Genomic DNA, 17,061 nt, shown 5'->3' with positions numbered 1-17,061 from the left:
AAAAGTGTTAGAAGAGATTTGCAAAGGATCTTTTTTCGGCACATCCTGGGGCCTCAGCACTGTCTCCAGGGACAGCACATTCCAAAGTCAGCCCGTGAGACGTGGGTGCCAGAAATGCATGGCATAAAAAGCTACAGAAGGTTAGAAGGACCCTGATTGCCAGCCGAGCGAGGAACTTGGGTATGAACCTGTTCTGCAGGCCCCCAGAAGCCTGCAGAGGCCTACTCATCTATCCGTCTGCCTCTCTCCTGCCCCTCTGCCCCTCAGTTACAGGGCTCCACGCATGGCTCAGCGGCTCTGCGTCTCCTCCCCCGGGGCCGCAAAGTTTCCAGCCTTCAGGCCTTTGCCCTTTGCTGTTCCTCCCGGCCCAGTGGCCAGACTGGCTTCCCCATTATCTACCTAGGGCAGAAAGGGTTTTCCTCCCTCTACGGGTGACCCCACAGTCAGTCATGCAGCAAACGAGAAAACACCAGACACTGTGCTGAGCCCATCAGGGATGTGTGGCCTTGGGTGAGTAACCCACTGCTCTGAGCCTCTGTTTGCTTATCTGCAAATGGGATTCACAAGAGAGCCCCGGAACCCACCTTTTGGATCTGCTCTGAGTAATAACTGTGGCTCCATGGAGTGAACCCTCAAATGCAGAAAGCTCAAAAAGAGCTCAAGAAGTGGATGCCTCTGCTAGCATGACTGTATTCTGCTGCTTTTATGCAGAATGCTCGGCACTAGACCTGTGTGGCCCCGGGGATCAACCCTAACTCTACTTCCTAGAGCCTTGGGGCCTCAGACAAAAGCTTCCCTGCTCTGAGCCTCGGTCTTCTCTGTAAAATGGGGGTAAGAGCCATTCCTGCCGCTGAGGATGGGCAGAGGGAAGACACCTATGAAGACTCAGACACAGGTCACCCTCGCTAAGTACAGACGTTAGTGATTCGGAGTGTGAAAGGGCCCGGCATGATAACTGGCCCGCTCTAGATGCAAAATAGATGGAAACTGTTCTTCTTACGTGTATTTACTTGAAATCATTTATTATATGACCCTGCCACCACCTGCTCTTTGCTCAAAAACTCCGGCTTTGTGTCTTCCGGGCGTACACAACAGATCCCTCAAAACCAGCTGAGTGAGGGTCCATTGTGTTTCTTTAGCCTGATGCCCTGTAGGTCCCAGGTGCCTCCCTTCAAGGCCTCGGCTCAGAAATGTAACTGACAAGTCCATTTTGTCCAGCAAGGGCTCCTTTTATTCATTCAGGGTGGGTTTTTGAAACGCAGTGCAACTTTATAAAGTCAAGGGGTGCCAGGAAAGCGAGCCTGCCAGGTGCAGAGAAGTGCAAGAAGCTTGCGGAACCTCCCAGCCCCGTGGGCGCCCTGGTTCACCTATGGCCGTGGCTGCTGGCCCCTAGGGGGCCGGGTGGACCTCAGAACGAGATCAGGGTGCCTGCTCTGTCCGAAGCTCAGGACCACGTCCATCTGTTCTCATGTACCACAGTGTGCAAAACAACTGGAGAATGTCTTCATGTGGGATCACAGAAATCAGCTCCGCTTGGTGTCTCTTGGCCTAAGAAGCATTCCGGCCGGGCAGGAAAGGTCGGGCAGTTTCGTCCTTCCAAATACCAGGGCATCACCAGCTGCCTCTGGCCCTGCCAGCCCAACCTTCACACTGGTGTCTCGTCTGCCACCTTCTTCAGGAGTCCAGCTGCCAGTGAGGAGTGCTGTGTGCCCTCAGAGCCGTCTGCATCACGGATCTTCAGGCGAACTTTCTGGTTGGTCCTTCTCCACTCTGAGTACAGCTGGCAGTGGTAGCGGAAGGAGACCTGCAGGGCAGCGGGGAGTGGGGGACGAATGCCAGACTCTGGTCTCCGCCCCCAGGGGAGGGAAGGTGAGCCCAGGTGGCACCTGCTTTGGCCCAAACCAGGGCTCCTGCTTCCAGAAACAGAGACTGCATTCATACATTTCTCCTTCGGACTGCGTACACACACCCGTTCACTCTCCAGGGAAAACTCCCCACTGGCATTTGGGACCCTATAAAGGGCAGGGGTCAGCGGCACGGAGCGAGGAGTTCCCTTTCTGTTTGTCTTAGAGTGGGACTGAAGTGGGACAGCTTCTTGGAAGGGTTTAAATGTCACCAGGTCAGAGAACTGCCCGAACTTGGAAGCCAGCAAGAAGTCCTTCAGGAGATGAGTGGACAGATAGGGACATCCAGACAAGGGAAGATTAGCCAGTGCTAAAAAGAAATGAGCTCTCTGGCCGTGGAAAGACATGGAAGAACCTCAGAGGCAGGTTACTAGGGAAAGAACCCAGTCTGGAAGGCTACACACTATCTGATTCCAACTCTGTGACATTCTATAAGGATGAAACTATGGAGACGACACAAAGACCAGTGGTGCCAGGAGCTGGAGGGTGGGGGGCAGGGACGAACAGATGGAGCCCAGAGGACTTTTAGGGCAGTGGAATTACTATGTAGGATACCATAATGGTAGCTACATTCATCCTCCATCTGTCCAAACCCCAGAGAATGTACAGCACCAAGTATGAACCGTAATGGAAGCCACGGGCTCTAGAGGACAGTGATGTGTCAATGTAGGTCCCTCTGTTGTAACAAAGGGGCCCCTCTGGTGGCACACTGATGGGGTGGCACAGGATGGGGTTGGGGGTATACGACAACTCTGTGTACCCTCTTCTCAGTTTCGCTGTGAACCTGAAACTGACCCAACAGAGTCTATAAAAAAAAATGTTTTTTAAACCAATGTCAGTGGTTCATAGTCTTTGATCACAAGAAGGCATTTGCACAGGTGGTGCTCAATGCACTGTTCATAACAGCAAAAAAAAAAAAAAAAAAAGAAGGGGAAGAAAACATGAGAAAGAATCCCGGTGTCCATCAAAAGGGATTAGTTAAATAAATACTGTACATCCAGACCATGAATAACTGTTGGGTGACTGCCTTTTCTTTTGAAAGGACGTTAGCAAAGTGAAAGCAAGCAGACTATGAAGCCGTAGGTATGGTTTCATGCTGTTTGCATTAAAAAAAAAAAACTGTCAATGGATACCCACTACTTTTGGAGCAGGGATCGCGCCCACAGCTAGACAACAGTGGTTATCCCTAAGAGGGGGGACTGGGGGCTCCTCTCCAGGCGGGGTTCCTAATGGCTGCCAGTCCAGTCCCTCTCGAACCCAGTGGACTTCCCTCTTCACGTCTTTCGCTTCCTGTCTGTCTGTCCTTCTGCTTCTCCTGCTCTTTCCCTCGCACTCTTCTGGGCTCGCTCTTCCTCTCCTCCTCCTGCCCTCCCTGTCCCCTGACCCCAGCTGGTCCTGCTGGGCTTGTGGAAGGCCAGACCTATGCCCGACACCGCCGGGCAGGCGTCCTCATCTTTCAGGAGCCGAGCTCACACCTGACTCGTGGCTTCCCTGGCCCTTGGTCGGGCTCAGAATGTGGAGCTCCATGAGATGCCAGGAATTGCTTCGCCCCGGGGCAGAGGCACAGCGAGGCGGAGGGAGCCAGGGTGGCCCCCAAGCCATTGCCCAAACCCCTGGCCTGCCTGCTCTGAACAGAGACCCCCAGATGCCTCCGGCCGGCAGCCACTCACCAGCGTCCAGAGGACATAGATGGTAAACAGGGCAATGGTGAGCGCGATGAGCCCCACGGCCTCGAGCCGGCTGTGGAGCCGGAGGTGGTCCTGGGCGCCGCGCAGGCACAGCCAGCCCGAGATGGCAGCCAGCGGCGTGATGAACAGGAAGCATACCATGTCACAGCACAGCGTCCGCTTCTCTGTCCGAGGCCCTGGGTCCTTCAGCCACTGCAGGGGGGTGCGGGGAGGAGCTGCTGAAGTGGGCTTCATAGGGCCCTCCCATGAGACCCCCGGCCTAGGGATGGGGCGCGGGACCTCCAGGCATTGCGTCTCTGCCTGCAGACCCGGCAAGGCGCTGGGTGGGTCCTGCGGGACCAGCGTCCCCCCCACCCCGGGTGTTTCCCTCTGTCCTCTCCTTCCTTCACATACTTACTGAGCCTACAATGAGCTCCCGGGCCCTGCTAGGTGCCCGCATTGTACAGATGGGGGAACTGAGAGCGCACAGAGGGACGGACACATTTGTGCCAGCTCACACCACTAGTCACACCACTAGTCACCACAGAGCCAGGACTGCAAGCTGGGGAGCAGGGGGGTCTGGCTGCAGGGCCCGTGCACCCGTGGATGCTGTGCTCCACAGCCCGCCGCAGAGGAAGGGGCGAGAGAAGTGGGCTTCACTGATGGTAATTCGGGTGAGCAGAACAGAAGGGTCCCTGCCCTTCTGGAGCTCCTGAGCTGGTGCAAGAGGTATGAAATGGGGTGCATGGTTGGGGAGGAGATGGCCTTGCTGAGGAGGGGACCATGAGTTGAACCGAATGAGCAGAAGCAGCCACATGAAGAACAGGGCGGGGGGTGTGGGGGGGGGACGACACCCCAGGCAGCAGAGCAGCAAATATGGGGCCCTGATTCGGGAGTGTGTGGCCTGGGCAAAGTACAGCAGGGAGGAGGCCTGTGTGGCTAGACGGCAGGGCAAAGGGAGAGGGGTGCTGCCTCTCCTACACCTCACTCTTCTCCTAAATCCCACCCCCAGGGCCCCCTCACTGTCCCCCTGGGCGGGCCAGGGGCCTTTCTAAGTCAGGCCCAGAGGAGTCCAGAGGGCATCCATGCAGCCAGCAGAGCTGTGGGGGGCAGTGCAGCACCCACCACACCCGAGAATGCTGATCTCAGTCCTGACCCATGCCACTCAGGCTGAGGTCTAAGCTCCTGGGCAGAGCCCACAAAGCCCGGAGTAGCTGCCACGGTCGTCTCTGGTAACTCGCTCCACTCCAGCCACCCAGACTTCAACAGGAATGCTAAACTCTTCCTGGCCTCAGGGCCTTTGCACTTGTGCACTCTGCCAGGACAGCCCTTCCCCAGGTTGGGTCCTTGGCATTACTAACTCCTCATTCTTCAGGTCTCAACTTTAGGGGTGACTGAACAGGGAGGGGGCACAGGGTCTCGGGCCTGGTTCCCCACCCCCACTAGCATAGGGGGAGGTGGTGGGGAAGGAGGTCGACTCTATAGAGAAGGATATTCCTGGGCAGTCCCCTCCTCCGGCCCTAGGCCTGTCTGCCTTCCCTCTGCCCGCTCCAACCTGGGGCTCCCAAGCATACCTCTGTGAGGGGTCGGGGCCGCTTCTCCACTGCAAACTCCGTGTGGCACAGCTCACAGTAGCTGGTGTTGGACGAGGAAAGCCACCTCTCCAGACAGCTCTTGTGAACGGCACCCAGCGTGCCAGTGCAACCACATGGAGAGAGCAGGCTCTCCCCATTTGCTCCCTCGTGGCAGATCCGGCAGAAGGGACCATCGCTAGACACAGAGACAGAGCACATGACTAATAAGCAAGCCTCCTGCCTATGCCTGCTCCGCCACCCACTGGATCACAGGCTCAGCATTGCCCCTATGCTGCCACTTGGCAAACTCCTACTCATCCTTCAACGCCCAGCTCCAGACCTCCTTTCCTTGGTAAAGCTCTCCCAAATTCCCAAAACTGTAGCCATGTGCTCCCTCCCTGGGTTCCTGTGGCCCATTTCTGGCCCAGGGTAAGCACCTCTTATACACGCCCATCTAACGTCTGCTCCTCCTTTTCCTGAAATACTTACTCCCTTAACTGTCCTGGGCAACCAACAATTCTCAGTCCTTGAGGACTAGAGCAGAGCTGACAACACCCCTGATGACCTCAGGCCTGACCGGTTAGAACACCACACACCCCTGGTCACCGGGACTGATTCAGGGAAAGGCATGTGCGAAGCAATCGGAGTCACTGTGAATTAATTCCTGAAATTCTTCCCACCCCCACACCCTCCAACTCCAGAACTAGAGACAGCAAGGCTGATGTAAGTCAGGAGCTGATGGCAGCGTCTGGTCCCCACGTGGAGTCTGTGAATGGTGCCAAACAGAGAAAAGCAGAGCCAAGCAACAGGGAAAGACAGATTCTCAAGGACACCACCACAGGCTCTGGATCTAGCCACACCTGAAGGCCACGCTACCTGAGAAACCTGTGCATCCAAGGAGAGTAGTTCCCCTGCTCTTATGTTTTAGGGGGGCTCAGAAGACATAACAAACATCCACAGGAAGCCGCTTCAGGGAAGCCTCAGCCCCAGCCTGGTCTCTGGGGATACCGGGTCCTTCCTGGGGCAGCTCAGGGCTGGGGGTGTGGCCTCGGTGGGCTCAGAGGCTGTCCAGCACATGAGTCATTGTTTTCCAGACATTTCTGCCCAGAGAGTGGACTGCAGGAACACTCAAAGGAGGCAGACCAGGAGGGCTGCTTCCCAGATGACAGCAGTTTCCCCTCAGAAACTATTTTCTATCCTCTCCTCAGCGTCTCCTGCTGTGGGGCAGAGCGTTTTTTTTTGAAGCCAAAGCCACGCGCGGACCCGTCACGGCTACCTTCTGCCGTCCTCCACCGTGTCCAAGGCTGTAAGGGGCTCCACCCTGATCCCATAACACCCCCGCCCAGAGTTAACAGGAAAGGAATCCCTGCTCCGGAAGCCAACCCCGGGAAGTGGAAGGGACGAGAACTTTGAGGAAGAGCCATGTCAGTTTGGGGTTTGTCCCAGGGAACCCTACTTTTTTTGGAAAAGCCACTTCAGAGAAAACAAGACAAAATGAAACCTGACTTCTTGCGGAGCACTTGTTAAGGACCGGGCCCTGTTCCAAGTGCAGCATGTGGACGACTCTGTTACTCTCCCAGGGAACCTGCGAGGAAGGTGCTCTTTTGCCCTCCTTTCACGGATGGGGAAACTGAGGCCCCAAGGGGTGACCCTGTGTGCGTGAACTCACACTGCTAGTAGCCCGCGAAGCCGGGGTGTGAACCCAGGACGTCTTGCTCTGGGGCCCCCTTACGGCCTATACCATGCTGCCTGCTCCAGGAGGCAGAACAAGAGAAATGGACTTCACTCATGAAATTCTGGCAGGTTAATAGCGCAAACGGCACAGATGAGAAGGAAATGGGCCAGGGGTGGAGGTGGGGAGCCTCAGTGGGGCTGCCCAGGGCACACTCCAAGAGCAAGAGAAAGGAGAGTGTGGGCAAGGAAGCCGGCAGAAGCCACGGGGAAGAGGCAGCAGGGGAAGGGTCAGGGGTGCAGAAATGCTCTGGGAAGCTTCGAGGACGGCCCGGGCTCGCTCTGGCACTGGTGGGCAGAGCGCCAAAGGCTGAAGGATGAGAACACAGCGGGCAAACAGCAGCCTTCTCCCGGGGAGGGTGGATCTGCCCGGGTCCTCAGCCTCATCAGCGGGTTTGGGATGAGCAGGATCAAAACTCAGAGGGGAGGGGCCCGTGGCTGGCTCAGCCTGCAGAGGCTGTGACTCTTGATCTTGGGGTCATGAGTTCCAGCCCCGTGCTGGGAACAGATGACTTTAAAAAGAAAGGAAAAAAAAAAAAAAATTCAGAGGGGAGGAGCCATGAGCAAAGAGGCCAAGAAGCAGATCGAGAGGGCCTAGTGGTCTCGGGGGCATGGCTGTCCTGACCATCCGTGGGGTCACAGAGGGACTCTCTGCTCCCTGCCACTTGTCCTGTTTCTGAGGACTGCAAGACTAGTTGGTGGGACTGAACGAGCTTCCTCCCTTCCAACCCCAGCAGGAGCCCTAGGTTTAAGCCTCAGCAATGCTCAGGGACACAAGCAGGTATCAGCCTCCCTCTGGGCCTTGGTTTTCCCAGGTGTCAGAAGGGACGGTAGGGAAGTGGGGATGGCACTTAGTGCCCCTCAGACGCCCCATGTAGGGAGACCCTCCTAGCTTTGGTCAGCCTCTTCCCAGGCCCCCTACCCCACCAAATGTCCCCTCGCTCCCAGCCTGGCTTACCCGGCACAGACTCTGTCCTGCCTTCAAGAGCACTGACAGGGATGAGGGCATAAAACCCCACACCCCAGAGGAGGCCTAGGAGACCCGCCATATCATCTGGGCTTGAGTGAGGCTTCCTGGAGGAAGTGACGCCCGGCAAAGACTTGGAGGGTGAAGGGCAGTGAGCTCCCTCCAAAGCACTTCGAGGTCTCCCAGGGGCTTCTTTTGATGTTGGAATGAACAGCTTATGACTTAATTCTGACACAAGCCACAACACGAGTGAATCCTGATGACGCAAAGCTCGGTGAAACAAGCCGGTCGCAGAAAGATGAATACTGTGGACTCCCAGGAGCTCCCTGGAGGAGTCCCATTCACAGAGACAGAGAGGCGATGGTGGGCACAGGGTGGGGGAGGGGGCAGGGAGTTCGTGCTTCAGGGCGACAGAGGTTCAGTTTGGGAAGACGAGAAAGTTCTAGAGACGGGTGGTAGGGGGCGGCTGCCCAACAGTGTGAGGTTACACTGGCACACCTTAGATTATCTATATTTTACCATAATGAAAAAAAAAACACAAAAAACAAAAAAACCTGGAAAAGAACTTAGGAATGAAATCTCAGCAGATAAACCTAATGGCAACGCCAGAACACTTGAAAAATTAAAAAGAAAAAGACATCCCCCAGAGTCTCGTTCTCTTAGCCAAGCTAGCGGCTGTTTTAAATCCAAATGAGGGAAAACGGATTCCGATTTGTGTCTGAAATCCGAACGAGTTAAAATGGATTCAGATTCAGATTTGAAGGGTTTACTTCAAGCTCTTTTCCTTGGAAGTGATGACAGATTGGCGAACCAGGCAGGCGTAGCTCACAGGGGGTCTGGAAGGCCCACACTGGGGCTTAACTACTTTTATCAAAGGCAGATGAGGTGGCAAACCCGTGGACAGACACCGGAGGTGGACCACATGGCAAGGGACTCTCGGAACAATGCAATGAGGAAGGTGTCCCCATCTCCAAGAGACTAGGGTAAAGGAACTTGTCCAGGGTCCCAGAAGGAGGGGGCTGCCGGGCAGGATTTGACCCCTGGTGCTGTGAATCCTCAGCCTGCACCGTGAATCGCTTCCTTATCATGTTTCTCCAAACTAGGAGCTGCTCCCCACGGTCTAATCTCCAAATTTCACCCAGCAACCTGGGATTTCTGTTTTTCCTGGAGAACCAGACCCGGCCAGCCAGGCCTCTGTGTCTGCAGGGCAGTTAAGACTGAGGCCCCTTTCTCTGGCTTGTTTGCCCCCCCTGGACCCTCTAGACAACTGGATTTCTGACCGCAGACCGGGAGAAAATCGCTTGGCCCAGGGAGTAAAGCGAGTGACAGCAAAGAGCCCTGCTTGGTTGCCACTCACCTGGACGTATCCAAGGCTCGGATGACAGTTGAGAGGAGCAGGCCATCCCTTGAAGTCACCTGCGCCACGTACTGGGGTGGCCCGAGGCCAGTGGCCTCCACGACCTTGGAGAAGGCAGGGCTGCCAGAGCAGTCACACAGCGAGCCAGGGAGGTGGCAGCAGTCACCCGTCGTCATGGCCACAAGGAGCCCTGTGTCCTCAGGGCCCGAGGCCCATGGTCCCAGGAGCCTGGGGAGAGGCCGGCAGGGAGGTTAAGGGCAAGTTTATCAAGCCAAATACCAACTGGCATTCGAATCCAGGTCTCGGAGCCTCAGTTGCCCAATCTGTAAAATGGGGGATTCAATGGGATGCTACTTGCAACTCAGCCCAGGCCTGATGCACAGGAGGGGGCCTCCTGAGAAAGGCCAGCCAGGTCCAGCCCTCAAGGCTTGGAGGCCACCCCCAGCACCACGCCTCCAGACATGGTGAGAGCCCCGAACAGGTACTGAGTGCCTGCTGTGTGCCAGGCTCTCTGCTTGGGGCTTTCCTGGGCTAGAACCATGCCCGCCAACAACCTAGACACTTGTTCTCCATGGACTGGATTTCTGGGGCTGGGCTCAGAGCATGTGAGCCTGCCTTGGAGTGGGGCAGAACCGAGCTAGAAACCTGGCCGAACAGACCAGGACAGGACATCGTCTGATACCTCCTTGACTCGTCAGGCCATCAGGAAAATGGTGCAGGCTGGGGGGCTCTCGGCAGCCTCTGTTCCTGATGGAGCAGGTGCTCCAAGACATGCCCATGTCCTCGTGGAGAAGCAGTGGAAGATGACCAGAGACTTAGGGGAGCAACCTCAAGTCTGCTCTGGGTCGGGGGACCTCAGCAATATTCTTCGCCCTACCCCCTACCTAGGGTCTGCTCCACCAAAAGGAACCCTTGGCAGCCTTCACCCCCAACCCAGAAGGAGCCAGTAAGACTTTGTGTGTTTCCTTTGAGAACTTCCTGGAAGTAACAGAGGCAGCAGCAAACCTGGAGCCAGGGTCCCTGGGCTGAGCCTGTCTTATCCTCCAGCCTCTGTCTCCAACAGCTGCAGTCCAGAGAAGCCAGCAAACTCACCCCCCAGGCAGATTTTACCAAACCCTGCTGGCCAAATCTGACCCCTAAGAGAGAAGGGGAAAAGCCAGCCTAAGTGATTCACTAACTCTTTGCACCAAGGCCATGATCTGGCAATGATCAGTACCGTCTGAACAGTTCAGCCAGAAGCCTTCCTGGCCCACCGTGCCCTTCGGAGCCTCCACAATTGGGTCATTGCCAGCCAGATAAGCAGATATGAGCCCCGAGGCAGGAGAAGCGGGGAGGAAGACTGCGCGGCCCAGATAACATCCTCAGGGCAGCAGTGGCAGGAGCCTGGCGTGTTGTGTACGCGGCTGTCCCTCCCGAGCAACTTCCGGCTCAGAGGTCAACAGGGAAGCCTCTGGGCTCTCCAATAGAATGTACGAAGTGGGGACTCCATTCTTCCCACCCCCCAAGCATCAGCCTTAACCTTACTGCAGGGAATTGGGCGCTCCAAAGATCATCACAGCTCCTGTATATTGAGTTCTGCCATTTCTGTTCCTGGGAGTCGGGGAGGGAACTCACCAGTAAATCTGCTAAAGCAAGGACTGAAAATCACCAGAATTACGACAGCAACCACAGTTCGTTAAGGACTACCGCAAGCTGAGTATGAGAAGCTCGCTGAATGCTAAACTCTAAACACTTGCCCTAAGTGTCCCCTTCAAAGATCACCTGCCCGGAGAGGCCCTCTTCCATGACCACACTGGCCAAAGTGCCATTGGTGACCACATTATTGTGTTCATGGAATGTGCCCCTCCCTGAAGCGCTCTTATTTCTTCACCCCCGGTGAGCTCTGGGAAGGGGGGACGAGCTCTGGGAAGGGGGGACCGGGTTGGACGTGCCCTCTGCCGTCGCTGGCACAAAGTGGTTGCGTTTCATTTCTCAGCCCCTACTCTCTGTAAGAGCAAGGGGGGAGAAGAACCCTCCTAACCCCCACACCTTGATCTTCCAGGGCCCGTGGTGGGAATCAGGGATGTCTGGAGGCCAGAGGTTTGCACAAACCACAGAAGCTGGGGCTTGAAGGGAGCCAGACTCAAGGCTGGACTCAGCTCTGGGGCTGCTGGGCTGGGCGAGTGAGCCGATGCTTCAAGTGAACTTGGCCCAGTGCCTGGGGGATAAATTTCACCGAGTCTTCACAACTAATCTATGACATAAGTCTAGTAATTACCCCCATTTGATGGGTGAGGAGACCGAGGCTCAGAGAGGGGCAGCTACTTGCCCAAGATCACACCATGAAGAAGGGACCGTAGCAAGATCTGAACTTAGTCCAGTGAGTGGCTCTGGGACTCCAAAGACCTGGATTCCTTCAAGTCTTGATTCTGTCACTGATGCTGTGTGTCCAGGGACAAGCCACTTTGCCTCTCTGGGCCTCATCCTTCTCTTTTGTCAAGTAAGTTAAGATGGAGCTGGTGGACTGTGCTGAAGGACTTCTTGAGAAGGAGCCCTGAGGCTCAATTCCCCCAGCAAAGCCTGTCCTTGTCTAGGCCCACGGAGGGTGGGTGTCGGGGGCGCTGGGGAAATGCAACCTGCTCAGCCTCGTTTCCCTCGGAGGAAGAAACTATAGGGAGACGAGTCAGAGGGCCGTAACGGTGCCTAGGCCCGCCAACGGCTTCACTCTCTGGGCCTCAGTTTTCTCATCTGTAAAATGGAGGTCATAACAAAACCCAGTTCACTCACCCCTAATTACTAAGAAGTCAGTAAATATTAGCTCTTCTTCACAGTTATTGTCATCAGCTTACAGAGCTATTAGAGGCTTTGAGGACACAAGCCACGGCCAGTGCTTGGCACACAGTAAGTGCGCAGTAAATGCTGCTCTTATTTTTAGAAGAAATGTGGAGCCTGTGAAATGCATTCATTCCTCTTCGCTCACCGGAGAGAGGCTCCTGGGGGTCCTTCAGTCCCTGCATGGCCCCGCGCTGGAGGCCAGGCTGAAGCCCAGCTCTGCCCTCTTTTGCTGTATGGCCCCAAGGGAAAAGACCTCTGTGCCTCGATTTCTTCATTTGTGTAACAGGGAACATTTCTAGTACTTCCACCTATTCTGGTCCCTAGAAGACTAAATAAGCGAATCGTATAAATTCTGGCTCCCCTGGTCTGAGCACCCACTAACAGCCAGGCAGTCCGCTAAGCAAGTCCTTTGTAGACAGTACCTGGGTCACTGTAATATTTACTATCTTCCCGGCAGAGCCGCGCTGGGAAGGAGGCTGGGGAAGGCGCTTCGCACAGCCTCCCGGGTGCGAGGGTCTTTCCTCGCCCGCCACCTTCTGAATTCTCCCAACAAGCGCCACCGGGTGGGCGCTGGGACGACCCGGTTTCACAGAAGGGGAAACCGAGGCTCGGAGAGGCACCTACTGTGTGCCGGGCCTCGGGGACCTCCCGCCGTGCTCGAGACGGGAACTGCGATCCCCGGTTCCGGGGAAGGCTGAGGCCGAGGGTCTGAGCCTGAGCGTCCCGCTCGAGAGCCAGGTTCGGGCCTCGAACCCGGGGCCGGCCCGCGGACCCGCGCTCCCCCCTACCCGCCCGTGCCTACCTGACCCGCGGCCGGGCCGGGCGGCCGCGCAGGCCCCTCCTCTAGCCCCGGCCCCGGTCCCGGCCCGGCCGGTCCAGTCAGCGCCGCTAGCTCCGCTCCGGCCGGCACCTGCGTCCGGACACCGCCCGCCGAGCCGACGGTGCCACGGGCCAATGGCTACTGCCTCTCGCCCGCACTAGCCAATCCCCGTGCACGTCCCGCCCTGGAAGGCGGGGCCGGAGGCGACAGGGACGTCCTGGGCCGCACAGGCCCCGCGGCGCCGCAGCTGCTGGCTCCGCCCCCGCCGCGTCTTAACCCCGCCCCCAGCTCCGGCTCCACCCCAACCCTGACCCCGCCCCATCCCGGCAGGGAGCACGAGCGGGGTTGGTGGCGCCCCCTGCCGACGACCAGTGCTAGCTAACCGTTACAGACTTGAACGTGACACCCAGCTAAGGGATTTGTAAGTGTCCATCACCTCCCTTATGCTTCTCATTCATTCTGGGAGGGGAGGAGAGAGGAACCGTATGATCACACTTTACAGAGGGGAAAACGATAGTCTAGAGAGGTTAGGGGGCGTGGAAAAGCCTGAAGCTAACGCCACTCATCATTCACTTGCTCATTCATTCATGCAGTAAGTTCATTCACTCGGTGTAGTAAACATCAATAAGAGGCTTGTTATGGGGGCGCCTGGGTTAAAGCCTCTGCCTTCGGCTCAGGTCATGATCTCAGGATCCTGGGATCGAGTCCCGTATAGGGCTCTCTGCTCGGCAGGGAGCCTGCTTCCCTTCCTCTCTCTCTGCCTGCCTCTCTGCCTGCTTGTGATCTCTGCCTGTCAGATGAATAAACAAAATCTTAGGGGCGCCTGGGTGGCTCAGTGGGTTAAGCCGCTGCCTTCAACTCAGGTCATGATCTCAGGGTCCTGGGATCGAGTCCCGCATCGGGCTCTCTGCTCAGCAGGGAGTCTGCTTCCTCCACTCTCTCTCTCTGCCTGCCTCTCTGCCTACTTGTGATCTCTCTCTGTCAAATAAATAAAATCTTTTTTAAAAATCTTTTAAAAAAAAGAGAGAGAGAGACTTGTTATGAGGCAGGCACTGTCCTAGGCTCTGGGGACACAGGGTTGAGTAGGACAAATATTGTTGCCTTAATCTAGGGAATTAACCAATTGTGTAATTAATTATTAATGACAAAAATGATAAATTTTATTAAGTGTGGGGAGGACATATCATGGAATAATTTGGAAAGTCCAAAGATACTTCCTTTAGGATGAAGCAATTGAACTCACAACTGACACAGAATAGAGGTGAACTAAGAGAGAAAGAGGGTAGAAGAATCCTAGGCAGAGAGTTCAGGTACATGCAGAGTCCAAGGTAGGATGGAGAATTGCCTCAGTACTCCTCTCCCCTCCTGCCTGCCCTCTATGGAATATATAGAGCAATTCAGTTACCTCAGTTACATTCTGTTGTATTGTACTAGCTTTATTTTTCAAAAGTGAAAAGATAAATCATAACATTGCTTAAAAGGTTAGCAGAAGTAGAGGAAGGGGACAGAGATACAAGTTAGACTTGTAAAAATGTACCTTGTTTTATATATTTGGCTTTACAACCACATAAAATATGGTATATCATTATAAAACAAAGTTGAAAATGTATAGATAGCCCTAAAAATGAAAATAAAACAAAGGAACTTCTGTATCCAGTTGGTGACGAAACAAGAAAGAGATGAATGCCTAGTGATTTCAAAACACAACAATTTGACCCTACATACCACTACTATATTTTTGATGGTGATGTTGCAATTGTTATCCTGAGCCTGTTGCATATTTAGTATGGGATAAAGCAAAAGCAAAGAAGTTCTTATGATGTCAAAGACTGGGATTTTAAGAGGGAGTGGAGATACAGATATACAGTTAATTATGTTAGTAAAAACCCAATAACCTTGAACTTGAATCGGGAGTGTCACAGTATATTTTATCTTTGCAAAAAAGCAAACATTTCCTAGCTCTGTCCACTGAAAAGATCTGAAACAAAGACTGACTTTGTTGCCATTAGCACTCCTTAAGCCCAGATCATAGTCTCTAAATATCACTTCCAGTTGAATGAACCAGGGAACTTTGGGGAAATATCTGGTTCTGGGTCTGGGGCAGGAAATGTACAAGATGAACCTGGCACAATATGATACACCAGAAAGCACAGGTGTTCTCCAAGACATTATTACCTAGTAATGGGAGTCAACTAAAAAAAGCTCTCACTGGCCACAAGTGGAATAATTTGCCCTTCAGTAAGAGTAATGACTACAGTAGATCCAAAGACATTGGGGTGCCTTGGTGGCTCAGTCATTAAGCATCTGCCTTTGGCTCTGGTCCTGGTCCCAGGGTCCTGAGATTGAGCCCCCTGTTGCCCACCCCCCACTCAGTGGGGAGCCTGCTTCTCCCTCTCCCACTCCCCATGCTTGTATTCCCTCTCTCTCTGTCTTTCTCTCTGTCAAATAAATCCTTTAAAAAAATATTAGAATAACATTGGGGCACCTAGCTGACTCTGAGTAGAACATGTCACTCTTTTTTTTTTTTTTAAGATTTTTTTTTTTTTTTAAAGGGACGACATTTATTCCTTCTCCAAATGTTACAGTAAAACCAGGTGGAAGAGAATGGTTTTAGCAGTTAGAAAAAAAAAAAAAAGTACAAATCTGGGGTTTGGCCATTAAAAGTTATTTACAACAATGGGAGGGGGAAAAAAGACAACGAGAAGTTGTTTCACATTACAGACCTCCCCCCCACACCCCAAAGCCTAATACTTGCTTACCAAGTCAAAAAAGAGACACAGTCAATTCACAAGCTGGAGGTTTGAACTTGAGTAAGACATTTATAAAAACCTAGACAGGGGTAGTGTCCTCCCCAGCCCAGGTGCCACTAGGCACAGCACAAGAGACTAAAAACTCAACAGGGGGGAAGGCTGGACACTCAGGGTTTGGGAGTGTAGGCACCCCACATCTGGCTCAGGGATTTGGGGAGTAAACAAAACCTACTTGGAAAAGAACTGGGGAAGAAAACCAGCAATTGCCTTCTTCAGGGGTGGGGACAGCAGAGGTAGGGCCAGGGGCAGGAGAATTTCACATCACTAACCTAACTTGGGAAACTGCAAGGGACCATCCTCAACCGGCCTTAAGAGGAAGTCCAGATGGATGATGGGAGAATCCACAGGAGGGAAAAGGAGAGGGCACGTGGCTGGGAGGGGGCAACAGCCCCTTCCTTTCTGGGCACAGGAAGGCAGCCAGGGCACCAGGTCCAGGCAGTGACCTCACAAGGACAGCACAGTTTTTGCAGCTTAGAGATCACCCACCTGCCCCCACCCAGCTACTCCTTCTGCTCGCAGGCAGGTGTAGGGCCACTCTCCGGCCCGGAGGGGGTGGATGGCTCTGCAGCCTGGGGCCCTGCCTCTTCTTCTGTGTCTCCTCCCTTGGAGGCAGCACTAGCCTCTGCCCCTTTGGCCTGGGGCTCCTGGCTTTCAGGGGTGGCAACAGCCTTCCCTTCCTGGGCTGTGCCTTCCTCGCTGCAGGCACCGATCTCCCCCTGCTCCTGCTCTTCCTCGGTGGGTGAGGAGGCAGACGAATCACCCCCACCCTCCTTCCGATTTCTCTTGAAGGACAGACCACTCAATTTGAAAGGCTTCTTGAAAGAGAATTTCTTCTTCTTCTTGGGGGTCTCCTTGGCGGGGGCATCCCCCTTGACCTCAGCGCCCTGGCTAGGAGGTGCTGGCTCGATGGCATCGCCAGTGGCCCCGGCTGCCTCCTCTGTTCCGTTCACGGGGGGCGACTCCCCTTCACCCTTGGGGGATAAGTCTCCATTGCTTTTCACGTGGCCATTCTCCTGTCCGTTGGCCTTAGCAGGGGAAGCGCCTGCTGCCTCCTCGGCGGTCACGTCGCCCCGGGGAGCCTTGGAGCTCTGACTGCCCATGATGGGGGGTCTGCTGGGGGGGCGCCCGGGACCGCCCCGGGCTCGCGCCGCAGGGGATAATTCGGCCGGGTCGGCCTGGCCGGCGGAGGGGTGGGGCTCGAGCCTGAGGGGGAGGGGTATGGGGGGGGGTGGGAAACCGAGCTGCACCCCCTCTCGGCGCCCGACCCGCTAGCTGCGCCCGCCACCGCTCTGCTCCGCGCCAGAATGCCCTTTTTTAAGATTTTTAATGTATTTATTTGACAGAAATCACAAATAGATGGAGAGGCAGGCAGAGAGAGGGAGGGAAGCAGGCTCCCCGCTGAGCAGAGACCCCCAAT

The 17,061-nt window shown here is 54.9% G+C and overlaps 2 protein-coding genes across 3 annotated transcripts; both read right to left on the bottom strand.

Annotated features, from left to right (window-relative positions):
• Window positions 1-1,208: 1,208 nt before the first annotated feature.
• MARCHF2 (membrane associated ring-CH-type finger 2) lies at window positions 1,209-12,966 on the bottom strand. 2 transcript variants are annotated; one of them, XM_082733662.1, is made up of 5 exons: window positions 12,817-12,966; window positions 9,201-9,428; window positions 5,146-5,341; window positions 3,575-3,784; window positions 1,209-1,804 (listed from the first exon to the last, which is right to left on the bottom strand). In XM_082733662.1, the coding sequence occupies exons 2-5, from the start codon at window positions 9,374-9,376 to the stop codon at window positions 1,646-1,648; spliced, it is 741 nt and encodes a 246-aa protein (XP_082589788.1). In that variant the 5' UTR covers window positions 9,377-9,428; window positions 12,817-12,966; the 3' UTR covers window positions 1,209-1,645. The 2 variants fall into 2 exon arrangements, with proteins under 2 accessions (XP_082589788.1, XP_082589789.1); XM_082733663.1 differs by having other exon boundaries at window positions 12,458-12,952.
• A 2,517-nt stretch (window positions 12,967-15,483) lies between these two features.
• LOC309866197 (MARCKS-related protein) lies at window positions 15,484-16,949 on the bottom strand. Its single transcript, XM_082733683.1, has one exon. The coding sequence runs from the start codon at window positions 16,742-16,744 to the stop codon at window positions 16,145-16,147; it is 600 nt and encodes a 199-aa protein (XP_082589809.1). The 5' UTR covers window positions 16,745-16,949; the 3' UTR covers window positions 15,484-16,144.
• Between the last annotated feature and the right edge of the window lie 112 nt (window positions 16,950-17,061).

The sequence above is a fragment of the Mustela nivalis genome, assembly GCF_964662115.1.
Source record: "Mustela nivalis genome assembly, chromosome: 1".
Taxonomy (NCBI): Eukaryota; Metazoa; Chordata; class Mammalia; order Carnivora; family Mustelidae; genus Mustela; species Mustela nivalis.
Note: the sequence above shows the minus strand (reverse complement) of the source record. Positions and strands in the feature narration are given on the sequence as shown.

Bases quoted from the DNA above. Each gene is read 5' to 3' on its own strand.
- MARCHF2 (XM_082733662.1), bottom strand. From the start codon at position 9,376: ATGACGACGGGTGACTGCTGCCACCTCCCTGGCTCGCTGTGTGACTGC. The intron at 5,342-9,200 runs GTGAGTGGCAAC...CTCTGTGTCTAG, and splicing joins CGAGCCTTGGATACGTCCAG to CGATGGTCCCTTCTGCCGGA. The intron at 1,805-3,574 runs GTGAGTGGCTGC...GCTGCCCTGCAG, and splicing joins TCTATGTCCTCTGGACGCTG to GTCTCCTTCCGCTACCACTG.
- LOC309866197 (XM_082733683.1), bottom strand. From the start codon at position 16,744: ATGGGCAGTCAGAGCTCCAAGGCTCCCCGGGGCGACGTGACCGCCGAG.